The following is a 23595-nucleotide window of genomic DNA, read 5'->3' as shown; positions in this document are numbered from 1 at the left end:
GAGGCTCTCCATGAGGTGGCCGTGTCCCCACGTCCCCCTGCCTGTCCTGTGTCGGGTCGCTCGGGGAAGCCGGGTTGTTGACCGCAGCGCCCTCTCCTTTCTCTTGCAGATGACCGGGTTGAGCAGCGAACCTGCCTGATCTGCGGGGACAGAGCCACGGGGCTGCACTATGGGATCATCTCCTGCGAGGGCTGCAAGGGGTTTTTCAAAAGGAGCATTTGCAACAAGCGGGTTTACAGATGCAGCCGGGACAAGAACTGCGTCATGTCACGCAAGCAGCGCAACAGGTGCCAGTACTGCCGGCTGCTCAAATGCCTCCAGATGGGGATGAACCGGAAAGGTAAAGAAACCTGAGCTTTGGGTGCTGCGTGTGCAGGCGCGAGCCACACGGCCCAGCTGGCCGTTCTGGGACACAATCTACTTTTTCCCAGACCCCCTAAATAACCAAAACTAAAATGAATCTCATCCTGTCTTAAATCTGTTGGCTTGCCTCTGCCACCCCTGCTCCTGAGGGCTCCGGGCTGCCCGGGTTGGGTTGCTCTGTCTGTCTGTGAGAGCTGAGGCTTGCAGTTGCTGGCCTGCAACAAGTGCCAGTGTCTCTGGCTGCTGCCTGTCCCCAGGCGGTGGCACACAGCCCCCAGCAGAGCAGCTCGTGGGTCTGGGAGCACAGGAGCCGCTCGCCCCTGTCTCTGGGGAGGTCAGGGCCGGAGCTGTCCTGGGTTAGGGACAGCTGTGGTGTGGTTCCCATGCGTGGCCGACGTACAGAGCTGGGGAAGTGTTGTGGCATCATCTTCAGGATGAGAAACCCTAAGTAGCTCAGAAATTAACAGTAAAAAATAGACCGGGATTTATTTCAGTCACATCTCTAGTCTTCACTCCAATCATTTGACTTTTTAATCTGCAGAAATAAGGTTGTTACCCTTTAAAAGCAGACATTTCTTAGTTTAATGACAATCAGCTGAGTAGAAGCAGGGGCTGCTGTAGCACAGGGGCTGCCTGGGCTCAGGCTTTGCTACAGGACTGCTGCCCAGCCTCACAGACACAGGCATCGGGTCATGTTTGTTAAACGTAGCTATCGATGCCTTGAATGTCATAACTCATCTGAAAGCCACCTGTCAAAAGCACTGAAACCTCCATAAATTCACTGCAGATCCACCAGGGTCTTTGTTACAAAACGCATCTTGGGGGTGAGATGGAAAGCTTATCTCCCGACCGCCTTGATTACCAATTTTCCTGGGCAGTGTCTCTGGACGGACGCTGCCGGCGCTCAGCAGTGCTCAGAGCTGCGCGGGGCAGCGCCGCCATCTCCCGGCCGCTGCGCTGGTGCTCGTCCTGCTCCCGGTGCTCGCTGCAGCCCGAGCCTCCCGGGGACAGGACGCGGCTCCTGAGGCCTCGTGGCTCTCGTGGCTCTTTGCAAGCACTTCAGGCTGGGCTTTCCGAGCAGTCGGTGCGTGTGGCAGGGATTTGCAGCCACGGGTAAACACCTGCAGCGTTCAGTTCACATCAGCCAGACTTCTGGACATGGAGCACAGTCAGTGCAGGAGGGCCGGGGCAGGCTGGTGCACCAGCCCAGGTTTGTACCTGCTGTAAAAGGTGCAGAAATACCCCAGAGGGAGATGCTCCACATCTGAAAGGTGCCGCAGGACACCACGAGACTTGCGCAGTACAGGAATTTTTCCTTAAATACTGTCCCATTTTCTGTTCCTGAAGAGCCCCCCCCCCCAGCCCTGAGCGCAGCACGGGGGGGCAGTGGCGGCTGCAAGGTCATGGTGCAGCTGGGGAGAGCCTGCTGCCAAGTCTGCCCGGCCTGCTGGGAACAAGATTGTGCCCTGATAAACACAGGGACCCGGGCCAGAGAGCAGTCCCCTTCTGCAGGGCTGCTCCGAGGTTGGGCTGCTGGGGAAGGGGCGGCTCAGGAGCAGCTCCAGCATCGTCTCCTTAATTGGGCTTTGCTCTGAAACAGCTGCAGGGGCGAGCTGCTTTATCTCTGTGTTGTCTCCAGCATCAGCGGTGTCTGTGCAGGTGCAGCCTGCCTTGTGGTGGCCTCACCGGGCTGTGTGCTATGGCATCAGAAATGCTGCTGTTGGCTTTTCAGTTTCTAGCAGACCTGCACATCTGTTGAATTATTTGGGGGAGCAGTAGGATTGCTCTCCACATGCCATCTCTCAAATTAATACAACGTTGTGATAAAGCACTGAGTGTTTCTTCATAGGAATCTGTTAGTAGGAATCTATTTTTTGATACCAAACAGTAGTGTTCCTTACCAAGATTTGTTTGTTTTCTTTCAGCAATCAGAGAGGATGGCATGCCAGGAGGCAGAAACAAAAGTATCGGGCCTGTCCAGGTGAGCACATGCAGAAATGTCTCCAGGGTTCACTTGCTCCTGTTCAGCTGACCTTGGCACACGTCTCTGCGTCAGCTGGGCTTCCCTCTGCTGTGGCAGGGGAAAGGCTGGCCATTTTCTGATGGGAAGGCACGTCCTGTGCATGGGAGCTGTGTTTTCTAAGCGCTTTCCTTGCCATTACTCCTGGCTCTGGCTGCTGGGAGCTGGAGTCACGAGCAGTGTGCCCTGGGACGGGGAGGAGGCAGCGAGCTGAGCGCCTCTGGGAGGGGGCTGGGGCCGGTGCTGCTGTGGCACAGCCTGCCAACCCTGCCCCTGCCTCCTGCCCGCCTGCTGGGGATTGGGCTCCCCATCAGGTAGATGCATGTCATGAACGGTAGGTTTGTAAATAAAGTGTGGCCCTGCTTGTCTGCGGGGAGAGGACACGTCACAGCCCCAGGGGATTGCTGCAGGTGCTGGCACGGACACCCTGGGATCCCTGGGCTGTGGCTTGAGCCAGCGCAGCCGCCTCCAAAGCTCCCAGTAAATCTGCAGGCTGTGTGCTGCAATTTCTTAAGTTGTTGCAAGTGGGGCTCCAGTAAATGTCTCGGTGCATTGATGGCGCAGCTTGTCTGGAGATGCCTTGTAAAACGCGAGGTAATTCAGACACAGCAGCTTGTCCCGCACGCCTGAGAAATGATGTCTGTTTCCAGCTTGCTTCTAGAAAAGCAGCCTTTAAAAAGTTTACTGGTTATTTAATAAAACAGAAAGAAATACTGGAAGCCTTTTCTGTGACAGCACTACCTATGAAAGTGCTGTGCACCCCAGCGCAGAATGGCAGACGTGAAGAGCCAGGGGCCAGGCAGCTCAGGTCCCCCGTGACTGCCCAAGGACGAAAACAAGAATTAGCAGTGTGGCCCTGCTGGCAGTCAGCATCGAGGAGGGAGACAGCTCAAATAAATAAATAAAAATCCCTTAGAAATGGTACAGCATTTCCTGCTGTTTGCAAACACTGTGTTGTGCAACCACATCGGTTACTAATTCCTAATCCCATGTGGGTCTGTCAAGACTGGAATAAACTGCTTTAAGCAATGTTAGGCTCTTGAAAATGACACTTGGAGTTCACTGCGCTGCCTTGCAGATCGCTGACTCGAGGTCTTTCCATGTTCTGTGACAGCCATGCTAAGGTACTCGCACATAATATATGAACAAAAGCCCAAGAATGTTGTTGCATATTCATCACTACAGAGCAAGCCTTCTCCTGGAGCCTACCCAGCTCCTTAAACCTATCCTCCTTCTGGTCTCTCCAGTATCCTGTAGCAGGAATTCCCTTATTTTTGTTCAGTCCATTTTAGCTTCATAAATTTTTATTCTCTAATACATGTTTTAAGCATGAGGTGCTTGATGACTTCGTCAGGTGCAGCCTGGTTGCTTATCTGGGGACAAAGCAGTGAACAGCGATTCCCTATGAGCAGTTCACCCCGACTAACTCAGTTCAGCACAGCACCTCTCCCAGTGGGCTCAGCAGCTGTACCTGGAATTTTTTCATGTATGTTGTTAAATGTAAAGTGAGGTGGCGAGTGTCGGTATTTCTCAGGACACTGACGCGTTTCTGCTGGCGCAGATCAGTTCCAGCCCTGTTTGATGTGGCAGGACAGTCAGGGTGTTTGTGTATGGAAACTCTGCCGTGTTTCTCTTCTCAGTCGGAAGTAGCAGCTTGGCACTAACTGTGATGATCTTATGTCTGAAAGATATCGGAGGAAGAGATTGAAAGAATTATGTCCTGGACAAGAATTTGAGGGAGAGGCAACATGTCATGGAGCAACAACGGAGACAGCGACCACAGCTCCCCTGGAATGGAGTTTCTGAGAGCAACCAGCCTTCACCTGTTTCTACTCCATCTTCAAGGTGGGAATTACCTCTGGAAGAGTTTCGCTGTTACAATAAATTTTGACCCTGTTTCTCCTGAGTGACTACTCGGGATCAATGTAGGAAAAATTACCCTGGAATTACCTCCTCGTGTGACCTGAACGTACTGCACATCTTCCTGCACGTTCTTACATCTCTAAATGCACTTTTAGAAAGACAGCCACTGGATTGGGAAATAATTGATTGATAGAGGGGAAAAATGCTAATGAGTAAATGAAAAAAGAAGGCAATGTTGAGTTAACATTCTGATATTTGAAATAGAGTTCTTAATTTGCATTGATTTTTTCTTTGCCCTGCAGATCATGGAAACCTGATTAGCTCTCACTGTTCCTTCTATATAAGCTCTTTTTCTCCGCTGTGCTCAGATTTTGAAAATAAATGAACTCCACTTAGGCTTGCTAATTGGTGGTGTGACTTTGTCAGTTACTGTTAGTGCTGGCCACCAGAGCTCAGGATTTGACGCACAACACGGCAAGAATCTCGGGCTTGCAAGCCCAGCTGCTTTCGGTTGCATTGTAAGCTAGGAGGTATTTGTGTTCGCTGGCTGTATAAACTGCTTAATTTACAGTCCTAAATTCTGGCCCTTTAAGAAAGCAGGAGTGGAAATGCTTGCTGCAGTCAGCTCTCTGCTGTGCTCAGACTGGCTGCTCGGCAGCTAGAGCCCAGTGCTTCGCTAAATGGATCTAGCTGGAGTCAGGCGCAAACGCAAGGCACCTTCTGCATGCTGGTATTTCCAGTGTAGCATTTAAAACAGACAAAGGATATCGATTCTCTTCTCTTCTCTTCTCTTCTCTTCTCTTCTTCTTACTCTTAACGTTCTTCTCTCTTCTCTCTTATCTCTTCTCTTGCTCTCTTTCTCTGTCTCTTCTCTTCCTCTTGACTTCACTTCTCTTCTCTACTCCTTCTCTTCTCAGTCTCTCTTCTGCTTCTCTTTCATCTCTTCTTCTCTCTTCTCTTCTCTTCTCTCTTCTCTTCTCTTCTCTTCTCTTCTCTTCTCTTCTCTTCTCTTCTCTTCTCTTCTCTTTTTCCTTTTCTGTTTTTATCAACATTTCTGATGGAGCTGGATTTTTAACATTTTAATGAATTGTGTGGAGTTCTGTGAGTATATTAAAATGCTTTTCCCTGTCTAGTAGGTCTGTGGAGCTGAATGGATTCGCTGCACTCAGGGATCAGTATATTGGGACGCCGGTGTCCATGCACTATCAGTACTCTCCCGCACCTTTTTAGCTATTCTGCTCACTCGGCTCTGATGCCCCGCAAGCGCGCAGCCTGGACCACCCAGTCGCACAGCCTGATCAATCAGCTGGTGTCAGCGGAGGACTTGCAGCCACTCGGCACTCCGATGCTCATTGAAGACGGGTGAGTGTGCACAGCGTGGTGGGGAGGCAGCCCCGAGCTCCACCTTCAGCTTGTCCTTCAGTGGGCTGCCCGTGTGTGCGCACCGCCTGCAGCTCGTGCTGCGCAGGGTGCTGGGGGCTACGGGGAGCCGGGCGTGTGCTCACAGCCCTGGGGGCACGGGGAGCAGCGTCTGGGGAGCAGCTGCAGCCACAGTGCAGGCAGCAAACAGGAGCGTGTCCCATGGCTGGAGCTGTGCCCTGCCTGGCGCTGGGGTGCACAGACCTTGGCGGGGTGCCTCAGGCTGCACGTGCCAGGCTGAGCCTGCACGGGAGCGGGTTTGGTGGTTTCAGCCCCAAGCCCGTGGAGAAGGGCTGGGGATAAGCCCCGTAGCTGGAAAAGCACAACACGGCTGGAATAAAGCCGGGTGGTCAGCCTGCTGGGGCCCAGCTGCCCCCTGCCTGGGGAGAGCCCCGCTAGCCGGGGGGGCCTCCAGCCCCCCGGCAGGCTCTGGCAATCGCTGCTCCCACCGCCAGGTGACACTCTGGGCACCGGCATGCCGGGTGCTCGCACACCAATTCCAGTGACATTTTCCTTGCTTTTCAAGTGCCTTGTCAGATTATGTCATTCGATGTTTTTAATTATTTCTATGCCTTCATATTAACTGTGCCTGCAGCGTATAAAAGTGACTCAGGCAGAGCTGTTTGCATTGTTGTGTCGTCTGGCGGCTGAATTGCTTTTCAGGCAGATTGCTTGGATCAAGAAGCTGCCGTTCTTCTGTGAACTCTCGATCAAGGACTATACCTGCCTGCTCAGCTCCACCTGGCAGGAGCTGATCCTGCTTTCCTCGCTGACTGTTTACAGCAAGCAGATCTTTGGTGACCTCGCGGATGTCACCTTCCAAGTACTCTCCCTCTGATGACGAGCTGCACAGGTGAGGCGCGGGGCTGAGCCCCAGGTGAGGGAGCGTGGTGTGGTGATGGGGGGCAGGCAGCGAGCAGGGTGGCCAGGAGCCTCTTCCCAGCCCCACCACCCCTGTGGGTGCTTCGCCTGCTGCTGCCTTTCTGTTTTCAAGGAAAGGTTATTCCATGCTGAGAACAAATGCTTGAGACTTCGTATCTGACAGGGGCCGTGGCTAGTCAGTGCTGAATAAAGCCTGCATTTTCAGGGCGGTGTATGATGCTGTCTGAAGTTTCCTTTTGGTCGTGCTTTTGGAGTGGATGTCCCTGGAGCAGGGAGGGCACATGCTGTTCTGGCTCATGCTTGCAATCCTTAGGTCCAAACGCCTTCAGAAGAGCCACTTAAGTGCCCCAGGAAACCTTTTAAAAATCTGCATTTAGGGAGGTAGGACATTCACTAAACGTGACAATCTATTACATGGAAAAAGTGGGTGCACATGTATGCGTCTTCTCTGCAGGCTTCATTCAAACAATACTGTGAGATTGTATTTATAAAACCAGCAGGTTTGAACTGGTAAGAATCACAGGCTTGTTTTCTGGGGCTGGTGAGGACCAATACCTTGCATAGACTCAGTGTTTCTGAAAATTATTCCTCAGACTTAAAACGTATATGCTAGCAATTCTAACAGGTAGAAGATAAGTGGTGTTCAGCTGCACAAACTTTTTTAGGAAGCCTGATGCACCTTTGCTTTGAGTTTCTTGTATTTGTATCTGAAGGTTAATTTCCATTTAAGTACTGTCTTCTTAAAATATCATTTTATTTAACTTGAAATGTTTGTCCTTCTCGCTCGCATCCCCATTAATTTTATACAGACTTAGGATTTCAATTTCAGCCTCTCTTAATGGTGACTTGTCTTAGAATTCCTCTAAATTTTCAAACTGACTGACTTACCTGGGTCCTCAGACTGTGGAGAGACAGCTGAAGGTAAATCATGTTTGGAAGCATTCTTTTGGAATTGTGCACAGAAAAAGGGCGAGACTTGTAAAATATTTCAGACCAATCCCGTGATATCAGTTTGTGTTTTCTATTGAGACTGATAGTTTTGTTTCTGTCTAGTCTCTGGGGCTTCCTGCAGCTGAAAAACACTCACGTTCTGTGTTACCCAGTGAGTGGCCCATTTCTTTCTATTTTTTCCTGAGCTTTCTCTATATCTTTCTTTAAGAATTTTCAGTACATTTTAAAAATACTTTTTTTTTTCTAATTTCTTTGATAAAAGCTGATGAAGTTGATAAAATCAAACTGCAAATAAGGAAAAAAAAAAACACAGCAGCATGGATGTAGTCCATTTCTTGTTTTTGCTTTTTTAAACTAGCAGCAGCTCTAACAGAAGGGCTCCATCCTGTGCTGAGCAGAGAGCTCAGTCAGAGGCTTCCCAGCTGTTGGAGGAGAAAACAGGTGCTGGTTAGATCATCTCGAGGATGGTTCTCCCTTAGCAAGGCTGTCCTCCTGCAGCACAGCTCTGCAAGCTGCCTTTGCTGCGGAGAGAGTAAAACTAACCGATCTGACACTTGGGTAACCCTGAGATACAGAACAGAAGGTCTTTAAAAATCACTTGGGCCAGTGGAGCGATTGTTCACAAAGCTGGTCATCCTTACTATCAAAGTCTGCATTATTAATTGCTATCTCAGTGTTTTGATTGCATAAATTTGAAGATGTTGCAACTTAGCTGTTGTTTTTTTTTCCATAGTCTGTACTATCTGATGTTCTGAGGAACCTGCCTTTCATTTATCACTTTGGCCAGGGTGATAGTTTTTTGCGTCTTTTTCTTTTTTTCCTCTATTTTCTCTTTCTCTCCTTTCTCTTTCTTCTGTAGTCTGGGTGCCAGCCAGGTCCTTCTTTTGGCAGCAGACTGAACTGCTGCCCACCCTCTGACGTTTGCCCTGTTTGTGCTCTGATAGACCTGGCAGTTCTGCAGGAGTCCGCAGGGGATCTGGGTGCTTGGTGAGCGGAGATTTAAAACACTTCGTGTGCTCGCTCATCCCAGCGCCCAGCAGCTTCACGGGGTTCCTTTGTGAACCCCTCTCACAGCCCAGGAGGCTGACTCCGGACAGCCGCGAGGAGGCGAGGACTGGCCCCAGGTGCCTCATTTCCTGGGGCAGGTCCCTGCTCGGCCCAGCCATTCATCCCGCATCTGGTGCCGCTCCTGCGAGGAGCAGCGAGGGTCACAGCAAGACACAATGCCACTTGTTCCTCTATTCAGCCTGCCCTTTGTTCCTGCTGTCCTGGTCGGAGCCTCTAAAGAGAAGTGTGCGTTTCATTTTGGGGCTGGGATAAATATGAGCGAGAGGTAAGAAAATAAGACAAAGGAGGAATCCTCGCCCTTCAGAAAGGGGCAATTCAAAGCCCGCAGCCTCAAAAGGCCTTCGGAACAGACCCGTGCACATGGGTGAAAATAGGTGTGCTCGGGAGGGCGACGTTTCTGTAGGCTCTTCTCCTGATTTAGCTTTTCAAGTATTAATTGTCATTAGGGAAAATGGGAAAATGGCACCAAAAAGCCATTTAGCGGGAAGCTGCACAGATGAGGGATCTGAGCTGTGCCCTTTCGGTCTCAGCTGTCGTGGTGGTGGCTGCCCCCAGCGTAGCTGCGCGCGGTGGGACCCGTGCTCGTGAAAGCTGTAAGGGGACTCATAAGGAGAGGCTTTCCTTGAAGAACCTCAGCTTCCTTGAATTCTGGTGTTCGCTGATTATTACAAACTGAAGGTTGGTCTTACAGCCAGTTGAAAAAATTAATTGAAGCAGTGCTCGTCTGGCATTTTGGGGTAAATCTCAGTCTCATTTACAAAATGCCGGGAGCAATGTTAATGTTTAGGTAGGTGACAAATGAACATATGGGATGAGCTCCTGGGTTTTAATCACTTCTAACAATGGGCTGAATGTTCTCGTGGCCTGCTGGATCAAATGTTTTCTTTTATTGTGCTGTTTTTCTGTAGATGACTATGAAATGAATAGATTCCTGACCTCCCCCAGCACGCTCCTGATACCGCTTCCCTTCCCCCTCTCCCCAGCTGATCCTGATAACCCATAGCCAGAACCTCGCCTGGTGTAAACTGCGAGGAAAAGTGTGTGGAGGAGTCAGTCCTCAGGAAGAAATAGGGCTGTGAAAAACAGAACAGCTTTGTTTGGAAGGGGGAGGAAAGTATGCACAGAAAAGTAAGACAGTTCAACTGCAGGAATGAGAGAAGAGCTCTCCTGGATTTATGAAGTGATGAGTGGCTGGTAAAAATGTGCACGCTCTAAAAACAATTAAACCCACCAGACGACTGAGTGGTCTTTGTGCTCATTAACTTCTTGAGCTTTGCAATCTTGCACCTGTGAGATTTTTAATGTTAACTTGAGAGCAAGGAAACTTGTACAACTTTAGATTAGCCGACAAAGCTTTCATCGCTTACAATATTACTTTCCTGAAGAATTGACCTGAAGTTCAGATAGCTTGTTTTCACTTCTCTGAGGCCAAACTGCACCATGCATTTTACAAATAACTTTGAAGTAAACAAACATACATGCCAAAATAAGGTGTTATTCAGTGAAAAGGGTTCTATTTTCGTTCTATTCAGAGATGGCTTTCTGGCTGTGCTCTTATTCTTTGTGCTGTACAATGCCAGAGCGCAGCTGAAGCTTGCCTAAACACTTCTGTCCCACTTCTCAGGATTTATGCAATCTATGGTTTCTTTGAAACCGGTGGTATCGCAGTGAGAGGCGCTCAGGAGAGGCTGGTACTGGCCATTTGCACACGTGGGACATCGCCTGCAGGCACCGGGAGCTGCTCTGCGCCCTTCAGGTTCTGCCTCTGCCTTAAATCACCTCTGGCGTGCAGGCAGGCACCTGTAACCTGGAGCTTCACTCATTTTAACAAGGATTATTTGTGCTTCTGTGCATGTCTGTGTTTGGGGAAAAGCTCCCAGCCTTACTGTGGTGTCTCACTTCAGGAAGCTCTCAGCTGACAGAGATTAGCAACCCATAGCACACAGGCAATCAGTGGGGTTGTGTGGAGGTATGGGACCTTTGTCGGTCACCAGGGCAATTTTAGGGAGGTGATGGAGGTGATCTTCCTCGCCTGTCTGTTAGGTAACTGAGGGGTGCCACTGTTGTGCACGGGGCAGTGTCATTCTTCGGTATATAAACAAAGCCAATTCAAATAGCAGTGTGTGGGTAAAAGAAACTGTGGGCACGTCTGCTGCTGGCAACAGGAGGTGGTTCCTGTGCAGCGGGGTCTGGTGTCCCCGTTCCTGCAGCCCTCCCCACTGATGCAGCTGTGTTTTGGTGCTGCTCTGTTCGTGTTGAAAAGCCCTGGGCAGAGCCAAAGCCTGCTGATTGCCATGATTTTGTAAGAAAAGGATAAAATGAATGTAGCAGCTCTGTGAAATGGAGGGTTTTGTTTAATAAAGGAAGAAAAATAAAAAAGCCAACGAGTTGGGTGTCAGGTTAGATGTCTGTTGCAGAGAACTTGTGTTCCCCTGTAACGTGCTGTACAACAGCACCCAGCCTAACCCCCCGGGCTGGCTGAGCGGTATTGTCCAGCTGTATGGGACACAGCACACCTTGAAGGATGCCTCAGTATTTCTGCTGGCCACTTGCAGGGATAAATTCAGTTGCTGCAGGTGACAGGAAATACAAATTGAAGAAAGGTGCCTGCCCAGTGGGGTGAGAAGGCACTATCCTGATGGAAAGCTGGGGAAATAGAAGTGTGGAGAGGCAAAGCAGTGTGCCTACAAGCACACAAGAAGGTGCTGCACATTGCTGGCTCCATGAAACCTTAATCCCCATCAGAACAGGCTCATGATGAACAGAAACACTTGCTTCTACTTCACCTTAATAGTCCCAGCAGACTTGAAGCAGTTTTGACAAAGATTTTTTGAATTCCATTGCAAAATTTTAGAATTTCTGAAGTTATTTTAATAAGCTTCTTACCTGTCTTGTGTGAACTGTGTCCTGAAGGTGTTCACGTATGGTCTCTGTCCTCCAGATTCAGTGAAGAGGGGATGGAGGTGATGGAGCGGTTGATCTACCTCTTTCGCAAATTTAACCAGTTGAAGGTCAGCAACGAGGAGTATGCGTGCATGAAAGCCATTAACTTCCTAAACCAAGGTGAGTCAATGAAGAGGAGGACCCAGTCCTGCTAGAAAAATTGTCTGAAACAATCTGAACAGTCTTTGCTTCCCTGATGGAAAATGGGAGGGAAGGATCTGAAACCCAGGGATGGATGTGGGCTCTGGAAACTCTGCCGTTGTACAGACAGCGCACCACGCAGTGTCATACCTACATACCTGCGTGGGGAAGTTCTGAAAGTGAAGGAATTCATTTGCTTAGTCATTTGTATCGCCTTCAGGTGTAGACACTGAGGATAGTACCTGTGCCATTTTACGTATGTAGCAACTCGGCCAGTATCAGTCAGACCATAGCAGAGAGACTGGTGAAACTTCCCTAGGGGACATTTGGGTGACCCATTACTTACCAACTGCTAATGAACTTCTCACCAGGCAAGGATCTGTCATCTGAAAGTGTTAGTGGTTTAGGTAGCTCTTCATGCAATTAACTAAATGATTCTTTTAAAACTGTTAATACAACCTTTCACAGATTCCCAACTGAAAAATGTATTTGTTCATTCTTCTGCTTGAAGGGATGGCTTTGTAAAACTTGATTTTCCCTGTTTTTTTTTTGTTTTTTTTTTTTTAAGAGCTTTTCTGTCTCTGTAAAATATTTACCTTCAGGATTTATGCTTAGGTCATCTAGCTGGCTTCCTGCTATTTAGATTCTTCATCAATATATTTTCCCGTGCCTAATGTTACCTCTTTAAAATGGAAAGTATTCACGAATGAAGTATTTATATGCAAGCAATGAATTCCGCCTAATAAGGGGCTGTATCCTCCTGTTGATTAACCACTCTGTTAAAGCTGGCTGTCCAAAACATTGCAAGACCCTTGACATTTCAAAATCTTGAGTAAAGTCAGTGCAAAATGAGCTGCAGATTAATTCTTCAATGAGTGAGGAAATCCTGGTCATTTCCTAACAAATGCAGTGTGCTGAAATAGTTTGGAATCGATAGGTTTGTTGTGATTCCCTTTTCAGTAGTTGCTTGTTGTAATTACACATCCGTGGAGCCCCTTGGGACGTTTCTTTATGTCGTGTGTGCATAAATGAAGAAAACCGTGGAGAGGCAAATGCTTAATAGATGGTGTTCAGCTGTAATTTTGGAAATGAATGTCCCCAGAGTCTTCTTGTACTGTGAAAGATAGTTGCAGTCTGTAAAAATGTGCTGAAAACTCCCTCCTCCCCCACTCGTTTTCACCAGGAGATAGTGCTGACTCTTCAATGTGTGCCCGGGCTCAGATCCGGTTTGCTTCCCTGGGCAGTTTCCTGACACTGGATAATGCACTTCTTTAGCTGTCTCCATTGTTTTCCGAAGTGTATTTTCATTAACTTCCTGCCTCCTTTTATTTTTAGTTGAAGTTTGCAATTTTTTTATGAGAAATACCTGAAAATTATTTTTAAAAGTCAGCTTTTGGGCAGCAGATCAATGCCTCTTCCGTCACATTGTCGTAGAGGAGCGAGCCGCAGGAGGCTTGTGCAGTTCCCGTGCTCCGGCCGCGCTGGATCCCTCCCAGGACACCCAGCAGCGTGCAAATGTCATTGATCATGCTGAAGGGTGGCAGTGGGACTTCCTGCCCGGCTGATGGCTTGGAAATGTCCATTTTTCCTTTGTGTACATTGCCTGACACTGGTAAAGCTAAATTTTAAAACAAGAGCTTGACCAGGCTGTAAATGATATGACATAACTCGTGAGCAGGTGGGGAGAAATGCGACGGTACCTGGAGTTATGGAGTTTTTTATCAGCTAAAATCACCGTGTTTCTGCCTGAGGAAGTATTACAGAACTGCTGTGAGGACTAAACCTTGACACACAGCTGCCTTACAAAAGGCAGTCAGGGATTTCAGGTCTGGAGCTGTTACTTGTGATAGAGTTCACTAAGCTCTGAAGATGAGCAGCTCAGGATTTGTGCTGTTCTCATCCGTGTCGTCTGCGGAAGGAAGTCTTGCACCTGGACACCCTGCGGGTGCAGGCACACCAGGAGAGGAGTGAGATCTTAGTCTCTGGGTAACTAGACATTTGAAGTCAGCCTCCAAAACAGTGACCAGCTTAGAGTTTTAGAAATCAGTCTGTCCTTCCTGAAGAGATGGCAGTAAGTGTGAATCTGTTGTTCTCAGATGTTTTCCTCGTGTTTTCATTACTCTAATCATATGCTCTTTCAGACATTAGGGGACTGACTAACGCCTCCCAGCTGGAGCAGCTGAACAAGCGGTACTGGTATGTCTGCCAGGATTTCACAGAGTACAAATACCCCCATCAGCCCAACCGTTTTCCGGATTTAATGATGTGTTTGCCAGAGATACGATATATAGCAGGTAACTTTTTGAGCTCTTCTCCCACTGCAATCACATACAAATTATGAAATCCTCTTCTAAAATAAAGTTAATCTATGAGAATGAAATTCTTGCCTACTTTGCCAGAGGGTGTTTATGTGAGACCTTTTTCTACTTAAGCTTCTCCCTTGTCTTTGAAGTGGTCTCCTGTCACCCCCAGTTCTGCAGGTAGGCTGACACGGGGCAAGTTGTTCCCCTCTGCTGCACAGTGCTGCTTGCTCATAGACCCCTGCTCCCGAGAAGACAGGCTTTGTCCCTCAAGTGCTTCAGTTTAAGTACTTGGGTCAGGTTTGTATTTTATTTTCTTCCCTTCAGTCCTAGTTCAGAGGCATTTTGTCCTAAACAGATGTAGCCCCAGTCTGAGAGGTTGTTTCATGAGAGGTGGAGAGGTCCCTGAAGTGCTGCTGAGGAGCACAGGATGAGCAGAGCTGTTGCAGTCCTACGGGGTAAACCCTGGGCGTCAGCTCCTCTGGACGTTAGCATATCTGAAACATGCAGGTGAATTGTCAGCTTCACTTCTGTCACTAATTAGATCCACACTGTCTGGTGTTATTAAGGCATTGTTTGTTCCCAAGTGTTATGGTAAAGGAAGATACTTGCCTCCCCGTGTCAAGGCTCCGTATGCTTCATCCTACCCTGCTGTAACAAAGTAGATAATAATCACATAATAGCTCACATAATTTACTCACCGAGATCTACAAGGGAGTTAGAGGAGAGACAGCATTTAGTCTTTCCCAGTTTCTATAAATACTGCTCCATTGTGGAGAAATCATTTTGATCTGACTTTGCCCATTTATTTAGCTTTCATTTCAGTAAATAATAAATCCTGTTGTGTCCAAATGGGTATCAAATGTCTAATGTAGCAGTAGGATGATTAACTGTTTCTCTGAGAGGTTCAAGGTAAAACCATCGTCAGCGGTGCTGGCTTAGGTGTCTCTCGGAAATCTGATTCAGGAATGGCTGCTAATTCTGGCCTTTTTCTTAACAGGAAAAATGGTGAACGTCCCGCTGGAGCAGCTGCCTCTCCTTTTTAAGGCCGTTCTACATTCCTGCAAGACGAGCGCGAGCAAAGAGTGAGCCCAGCTTGCCCCCGACCCGTGCCTTACTCTGTGCCTCAGGCAGGGAGCGGGCTCACCTCGAGAGGAAGGGGGAAACATGACCAGGGCAGGAGGGAAGTGCTGAGACGGGGCAATGGGTGTCCCTGCCATTGTAGCAAGAACCTTTTGTGTTTGTTTTTGTTTTTTTACTCTTTTTCCTATATATTTATTTCACGACAGAGTTGAATGTATGATCTTCAACACGATGCACATGGTTCTGTATGAATGCAGCAGATGCATTCTCCAGCAGTTTACAGAATGTGAAGATGTTTAATGTGACAGTGTTTGTTAGGGTTAGTTCTTTTGTATTTTGGGGCTGGGGACTGAGATGACTAAGACTACCTCAAGGAGAAGATGCTGTTCACGCACTGCTCTTTCCGTGATTTGTATCCAAAAGCGTTTGTCGAAGAGCGCAAACTGCCTCACCTCACTGACAGAGCTGTTAGCATCCCAAATGGACAGTTTTGGAGACGTGGGTGTTAGAGAAGTGCCAAGCTTTATTTTTGTTATTGTTTAAGGAAATTAAAAAAAAAAAAAAAGATGACAGGGAGAGGAAAAGAAGAAACAGTTTGTTTAGCCAGTTGGTTTTTCTTTCTCTGGCAGTTCTCAGCCACAAGTGGCAGTACCTGCAGTTTCCCTGAATTCTGCCCCCAGGATTGCAGTGCTCCCAGGCCAAGAAGGGCTTGCAACCCCGTTCCCTCCTGGAGCTGCAGGAGTGCGATCTGCCCTCCGTCTCCAGCCTCACCAGCTGGCCTGCCACTGCTGCTGCTCCTTTCCATTCGATTGAAATTGTGCTGTTGCAGGTTGTAGCTGGCCTCTGACATTACAACAGCAAGGTACTCTCGTAGAGAGAGGGAACTGCAAATAATTTCTAATTGCTTCCTTAACATCCATTTTCCATTCATAAAAGCAGGAGAGAAGAGGCAGGATTGCCCCTTTTAGTGTATGCCCCCAAGGTGGTGGCTGACTGCTGGGGAGACTTCTGCACTGCAGCAATCAGAAGCAGCCTGTTTCTGGGACCAGTTGACCCCCCTCGTGGTTAAATGTAACCTGCATAATGGTGACCAGGGACTCCAGTATCCTCTGGCATGCTTTCCTCTGCTGGACTTGGGGAGGGCATGATCCATAGTTGTATTCTGCCAGGACAGTTTTACTGCTCCGTGGAATCCTTCTGCACCAGGAAAAAATACTGTGAGTACAGTACTTGGGCAGCCGTTTGTCCCAGGCGTTGCAAGGCTGGGATTTCCATCTAGCAACCTCCACACCACTCCTCTGCATGGAGAGATGTTTTAATGACAGCAGGTTAGCTGTATGAGTAACTGCTAAGTCCTGGTGCTTATCTAAATTTGGGTATTCTCATAGGAAATCTCGTGGCATCCTGCCTGTGGTGGTGGTGGGGAGCGCAGGGGACAAGCTCCTGATCTTTCATTAACAAGATTCCCCTAGGCTGCCACGTTACCCTGCCTGGACTTCCTTCCCTCTATCACTACATATAATCTTCAGGTAACAAATTGTTGAATGCTGTTTTTAAAATACTTTGGGAAGCAGCTTCTGTTCCCTCAGGGGAGGAGGAACCAGTCGCTCCCTTTTTGTCTTGTCCTGGTAGCAGCTGTGCATGGCACGCAGTGAGTACTGCTCGGGAGTGAAGTTGCTGTGAGATGAAAATGAAAGTGGCGGTGAGCAGGAATGCCTTCACCACTTGTCTTTCCTTTCCCTGCATCCCAGAGGGTTTAGCTGCAACCCAGGAGACCCTGTGACCCACTGGCTTGGCACATCTCTAGGTTAGTCAACGGCACTGCTGGGTGCTGGGCGCTGCCTGCTCCCTTCAGACCTCTCCTCGGAGGCGTGCTGTTGACTAGCGGCGAGCCCCATTGCGTTCTTTGTGATTCTGTTGGGAATCTTCCAGCTTGTCAGTTTCCCTTTTCTAAAAGTCCACTAGCTGCTCATTTTTCATTATTTAAATATGATGTTACGGGTAACAGCTGCTGGGACCAGCAGCAGTTCGGTTTGATAGAGCTTCACAAATCCAAAGGTGGTTCTGTAAATCTCATTTACTTTCTGATTGTAAAATGAGACAAGCACATATTTCTCAGGAAAGCCTTCTGCATACAGCATATACCTCAAGTGTAAATGGTAAGAGTTTAGTATATCTGTTTGTAAGTTAGAAATTATTTCTCAGCTTTTAAGTTTAATTTCCAAATAGCTTGATATGATCTTTTTATTACGGGTTATCTTCTGGCTTGCTGTTTTATACACTCAAGGAATTGTTAAATTGCATAGCAGTAATTTTATTCTGTGATTACTGAATTCTTATAATCTGTTGATGAATGAGAGTTTGTTTTAATTAGTGTACATAGAAGTGGTCATCCTGTTGCCAAATACCCAACAAAAATAATGTATTTGCTGTTCTGTATTTATCCAAAATACTCCCAAGACTAATGCTGTACCAAAAACAACAAAAACCACACCTAAATTCAGATAAGATGATAAACGGTCAAGAATGTTCTACTTTTCTGTTACATAACCAAATTGTATAAAGGCTGATTGGCAGCAGTATCTGCTAACAAATAATTGGTTTAATGTAGGGAGTAAAGAAGCCTTACTACATTGACAAGTGAGGCAGAAGCTGATGTACCAAACCAGAATGTAACTCACTGGACAGTCAGTCGGAATATCTTCTGCACCAAGTCCTCTAATGACTTGTATTTTTTAAACAGGGTAAAGTGAATGTGTTGCATTGCAAACTCAGGTATTATAAGAAGGTAGGAACGTAGCTAGAATGTAGAGACGTTAGGTCAGTCGCTAGATGTATTTGTGAATTTGGTTTGAAGGACACCCTGGAAAGGTTGGAATTTTTGTTCCATTCTTCACGTAACATTCAGTTTACAGGGACTCATATTTTATTTGTGCTTAATGCTAGTAGGGGGAAGTTCATTATCTTTGGTACCTATCTGCTGTTGCTTATCTGACCTTCTGTCATAGAGGAATCAATCAACAATAATAGTCTTTGGTAGAATTTTCTGCCATGACAAGTCAATTTTTATCCCCGATTTGAAAGATAAATTGGCTGACTGACCCCCTCCTCTCCTTCATAGTATTTGTGCAAATAGAAAGCTGAAGAGTTACTTTTAATCCGGACAGAGATTCGGGACATAAATTTGAAATGCCCAGGCTCCCGTATTCCGAGGAGCTCTGTGTAGGTCTCTTAGTTGCTGTTTTGCAGCTCGCAGCTCATCAGCCAGCACAGGGAACAGCGCAGGCACTGCTGCTGCAGGTGATGGCGATGAGTCTTTGCTCGAGTGGCAAGACCCCGGGACCTGAACAAAAAAGCTCTTTGAAAACCTCTGCATTTTCTTCCGAAGCTTGCCTTTGGGTCAAGCCTCTGTCACATGAATGGAGTCGTGACTCCACCATGTGTGTCAGAGCAAGTTCTTGTCCTCAACGTGCCCCTAGAGAGGGCCATGGGATGGGGGCACTGCCAGGGTGCTCAGGGATGCCCCGAACCTCTGAACCGGTGGGTTCTGGAGATGGCCAAATGGATATGGCAGGGGCTATCCCTACAGCCGCTCACACCCATGCAAGCTCCTTTGTAATTGCTGGCTGCGGGCAACCTTTCCCCTGTGCTGCCGTGGGCTCGGAGCGAGCCAGCGAGGGCACGCGGTGCCCGGGGAGTGCTGGTGTCACCAGGCTCCTGCTGCCCACAGAGCCGTGGCTCCATCTGCTCCCGGCTGAGTGTGTGGGCACGGGCTGTGCCATGGGCAGCGACAGGAGTGACCTGCATGGGAGGTGGGCTGCAGGAACCCGTCCCGGGGGTGCCGACCACGCTGAGCCCCTCGCTGCCCGTCCTGCCCCCTTACATCTGTGTGCCGACACGGACAAGGGCTCTGCAGCCGTGTGCACAGAACAGAAGCACAGCCAGCTCAGGTTAATGATTTTAAGTTCTGTCCTTCAAACCAACCTTTAAAAAAAAAAAAAAAACAACTAAAAAAAAACACTTGAATTTCTTTTTATTACATTTCTTAAAACAACAAAAAATTCTCCCGTGAATGTGCTATTTACCGATCATTCTTTCTTCTTTCTTGGTTTTGATTTGAAGCTATGAAGCTTGGTGTCTGTGAAAATGTTATTTCTGTATTTCTCAGGATAATAAGCGGCAATCATCCCTGCCACATAAAAGGCAGGAGAAAGGGGGAAACTTGGGGAACTAGTTTAAGTGTGAAACTAATTTTTAAGTTGTAGATGATGTTTAAATCGGGGGTAACGTGTGAGATGTCAGTATCAAGCTGTGGCGTTTCTCTGGGTTCTCAGTGTGTTGTTTGCAATGCACAGCAGCTCAGGGATAAGTATTTAAAATGGGACCCAGAGAAACCCGAGTTTTGATGTTGCAACCGTTGCTTCTTTCATGACTTGTCTGGAGGACTCCTTGAGACCTGAATAAAGCCCCCGTACGGAGGTGTTGGGGGCAGAATTCTGCTTTCCCTGGTGGGACGTTTGTTTAGGCCCCTCCGGTGGCTGTGGGGAACCCCCCAGGGATGCGTGGGGCTGGCGTGGGGCTGGGGACCAAGCAGCAGCTCCCCCGGCAGATCTGTGCCGTGCCTCTGGCTGGCACCCTGCAGCCCCCAGCTCTCAGTCCCCAGCCCCCAGCCCCGCAGCAGCCCCACTGGGGTGGGGAGGGCGAAGTGTGCCAGGCCAGCCCCATGGGCAGCTGCACGCCTTCAGCGGGCACGTCATGTCCAAAGCAGCGTGTAAATGTGCTGCATCCTTTTGCCCTCAGTGCTCAGTGGGTTCAGGTGCTCATGGAACAGGAAAACGTGGGCACTTCTCTTGCTGGCAGAGCCATTCCTGCCGTCAGTGTGTGGCTTAGGAATTAGAGCGTTGGGGTCTGCAGTTGGTACAGCTTCCTTCTCGTGTTTGCCAGGGCTGTAGGCTCATTCAGCCTGGCTGAGAAGTGTCCTGACGTGTACAAGCGGCTCACCCACCGCTGCTGGGGGTATCAGAACGGCGCCATCCAGCACGCTGCAGCCACGGGCAGGGCTGGGCACAGGCAGAGCAGCAGCACGGAGCCTGGCAGCAGGTTTGTGGGGCTAAAAGCCACCTCCTCGGCTGTCCCAGCAGCCAGGGAGTGCACGCTGAGTACAAACCAGCAGAGCATAAAGCTGCTGAGGGCGGTATAGGCGGTATCTTCGCCTTGAAAGAAAAAATTGAAAAGAAAAAAAAAGATTCTGTGCAGTTGACCTCTAACAAGTCTATGAAAGAAGCAACACGGTTCAGTGGAAGAAATGCCCCCAAGGGCAAAAAGAAACAGAAATTGAAACCAGATGACGATCAACCTTAACAAAGCCTTTTGTGATTCATTGTTTTCTTTCGATTTATGAAATGTCTTGTAATAGTTGATAACATTATTGACTCGATTTCCATAACAAAACTACCTCGTGTGACATCCTGTTTATCATCTCAAAGGGATTGTGAGAAAAACAAAATGCTGCCAGTGTTTGTTGCTAAAGAGCGGGCTGTGTGAACGGCAGTTCCCTGCCTCTTGGTGCTGGTAGGTGCACCCACGGTGATTTCTGACCTCACGTCCCCCGACCACGGGCACCCCGGCTCGCGGGGGTCCTGCTGCTGTTCCTGGGACGAAGTGGCACGGGGGCACCATGCTCCATGTTCCTGCGGCACGGCGCAGACTGGTGCTGATGGCCCGGGGCCTCCGCAAGCCTGCACGTCCTGGCTGTGGATCCCGAGGGAGCAGCTCCGGCCCGCTGAGTGGTGCTCGTCTTGGCCATTGCTGCCTCCTGGGCTGGGTCCGAGGCCAGTTTGGTCCTGGGGCCCTTCCGCAGATGCTCCCAGCAATGGTTTCTCCCGGTCAAACACTGCGTTTTTCCCACGATCCCTTGCCTAAATCAGGGAAGCAGGATGTTGCCTGGCATGGCACGTTAGCAGCGGGGAGCTGGGGTCGGGTGCTGCGCCCTGGGGAGCGCCTGGCGGGATCCGTGTCCCCGTCACCTTGCTGCACCCCAGGGGATGTCCTCCCGGTGTGGCACGGTGCGGGGCACGGCGGCCCTGCTGCGGCGGCACCGGCACAGCTCCCTGCCAGCCCGGCCTGGCGCGGCTCCGCTGCCCCGCTCTGTGACTTGACTACCTGTGGAAATGTGACCAATAAGTGTTGAACGCATGTGTAGCGAGTGTTAGCTGTATGAACTAATAAATGTGAATTGTTCTGCACCGCTGGCCAGGCTGCTGCTTCCTTTCATCTGGGTGATGGGGCTGGGCACTGGTGTGGTGGCACCCACGGCACCCCCTGGTGCAGGGGGGGCTGGCACGGGAACTGGGGTGGCTCTGGGAGGGGCTGGGGGTCCCCAGGGTGCACGATCCCACCCCGTTGGGATTGGCAGGCGGGCACTGGGGGGGCAATGCGAGAGCAGCAGTTTGAATGGCACATCCCCTCCTAACCAAGAGGCAGGAGGGCAGGAGGACAGAGCTTCTTTCTGCCGCTGCGTCCTTGCAGCCTGCTGTGCATGCTGCCGTGGTGGGGCTGTCACCTGGGGACCCGGGGGTGGCCGGGACAGGCTGGGAGCTGCAGGAGGGGCGGCTGCAGCAGGAGCTGCGGCAGGAGGCAGCGTCTGCACGAGGGCTGCAGCGGGGAGCCTTGACCAGCAGCTCCGGAGGCACTGCAGAAAGCGTTTGGAGCTTTTCCATGTCCCCGAGGTGGGTGTGTGGTGAGAGGCTGACAAGTGCTTCTCGCGTTTCCATCTCTGTGGGTGTTGGGTGCAGGCTGAGGCCCACGCACTGCTGAGCGCAGCGGCGGCACCGAGTGAGCAGCTGGGCCCTGAGTCCCTCCTGGGATTGCTCTGCAGCTCGTGAATTGCAAAACTTCTAAAATTGGTGGTTCTGGGTCCTGCACGGAGCAGATGGATCCATGCGAGGTGCCTGTGAGGACAGGACTTTGACCCAAGAGCCTTTATACCTAGGAAATTCCCCAGCATTTCTTCAGAGACAGCAGCAATCCCTTTGTTCAGACCTAAAAGAGGCTTTGCCCCAGGGAGCAGAAGGGGGTCAGGGGAGCTGTCTCAGAACCAGGCCAAGGCAAAGGGCTGGCTGAACGGTGATCTGCTCCAGCCTGGGCCCCTGACAGTAATTTGCAGCCAGATGAAGCAGTAATTCCCCCTGAGCTGGAACTTGGTGCTCACAATAATCCCTTACAGCAGCCGCAGTAAAGGTGTCAGGCCATAGATCAGCACCGAGCGCCTTCAGCCTCATCCCAGGGCCGGTCCTGAGCTTGCCCCGGGGCCGTGTGCTCGCGGGAGGGATTTTGCTGTGCCCAGGAGGGATTTTGCTCTGCCCGCAGGCCACGGCCTCTTCCTGCGGCACCTGCACGGCACCTCCCGAGGGTGTGGGTGGGGTGAGGGAGGAGAATCCCAGGGTCATGTCAGGGGGAGAATTGCTCCAGCAGCCCGGCTGGGTGTCCGTGCAGATCCTCCTTCCCCACCAGGAGAGCTCTGCTCCTTTTCCCAGTGCTGCAGGAACCAGCACACGGAGCTGGCCCCAAGCCTGGTCCAGGAGCCTCCCCGGCCCTGCTCGGCTGCTCCATCCCTGCCACCACAGGGGCTGCAGGGTGGCCGTGTCCCAGACCCCGAGCCCGCAGGGTCCCTGCTGCCCTCTGCAGCGCGTTGCCTGCCCCCTCCCCGCTCCTTCCAGGGCAAATTGTGTCCTCGTCTCGGTCCCCACGTGAGCCGTGCTGCCCCACTCCTCTGCCAGGCGCCTCCCTCCTGCTGCCCCTCCGTGGTGTTAACGCTTCTTATTTACAGCACCTCTCCTCACCTGCGGCACAGCTCCAACGCCTCTGCTGCCACGCTGCCTGGATTTATTCCCCCGAGGGGCCCTGAAGGTCGGCAGTGGCGAGGCGCCTCGGGAGGTGGCGGAGGACACGGCGCACGCGGGGCTCTGGGGTCGTCCGCACCTGAAAGCCGAGCGGGAGAGCCCGGGGGGGCGCGGAGGCGCTGGGCGGCACCGCCTGGGCACGGAGGGCTGCCTGGAGAGCACACCCGGAGTGGGAAAAGTACCAGCACGCTTCCATTTGCAGCTCAACCCCTACTGACCACTGTATTTTGATTAGAGCTCTGCTTCCTTTTCATCTCCGTGCTCCGGCTGGTGACAACTGCCACAGCCTCGTGCGCGCGGTGCCATAGTTTATCACCGAAGGCCAGCGGCTCTATGAATCCAGAGCCAGCGCGGAACAAATCACGCTGTCACTAACGTCAAACTTGTTAACCTGATCTTTGGTGGATCACCAGTGTCAACATTGCATGGGACATACATTATCGGGCCCAAGGACTTTGGGAGATGTGTTTGTCAGGCTGTTCTGTCACAGTCCCACTCTTGACCTTCGCAAAGTAACTTTCAAGGATAAGCTGCTTTCCTCTGACAGCGAGGTGCAGTTCCCAGGGGTGTCACCCCTCAGCCATGGGGCTGCGAGGTGAGGCTGGGCCCCCACACACGTGGTGCTGCCACGGCTCGACCCAGCGATGAGCCAAGATCTGCC

General features: G+C 50.3%; 1 protein-coding gene across 1 annotated transcript in view; it reads left to right on the top strand.

The window, feature by feature from the left end:
- The window catches only part of NR6A1 (nuclear receptor subfamily 6 group A member 1), a 73800-nt gene extending 52522 nt beyond the window's left edge, over positions 1–21278 (top strand). The window contains 11 exon segments of the mRNA XM_068656465.1: positions 110–340; positions 2289–2344; positions 4072–4171; positions 4174–4228; positions 5380–5458; positions 5460–5612; positions 6261–6482; positions 6484–6518; positions 11508–11629; positions 13792–13944; positions 14951–21278. Coding sequence (XP_068512566.1) covers positions 110–340; positions 2289–2344; positions 4072–4171; positions 4174–4228; positions 5380–5458; positions 5460–5612; positions 6261–6482; positions 6484–6518; positions 11508–11629; positions 13792–13944; positions 14951–15039 — 1295 coding nt within the window. The 3' untranslated portion in view covers positions 15040–21278.
- The last annotated feature ends 2317 nt before the right edge of the window (positions 21279–23595 follow it).

The sequence above is a fragment of the Anas acuta genome, chromosome 20, assembly GCF_963932015.1.
Source record: "Anas acuta chromosome 20, bAnaAcu1.1, whole genome shotgun sequence".
Lineage (NCBI taxonomy): Eukaryota > Metazoa > Chordata > Aves > Anseriformes > Anatidae > Anas > Anas acuta.
The sequence above is the reverse complement of the archived record's forward strand: the minus strand, read 5'-3'. Positions and strand labels throughout refer to the sequence as shown.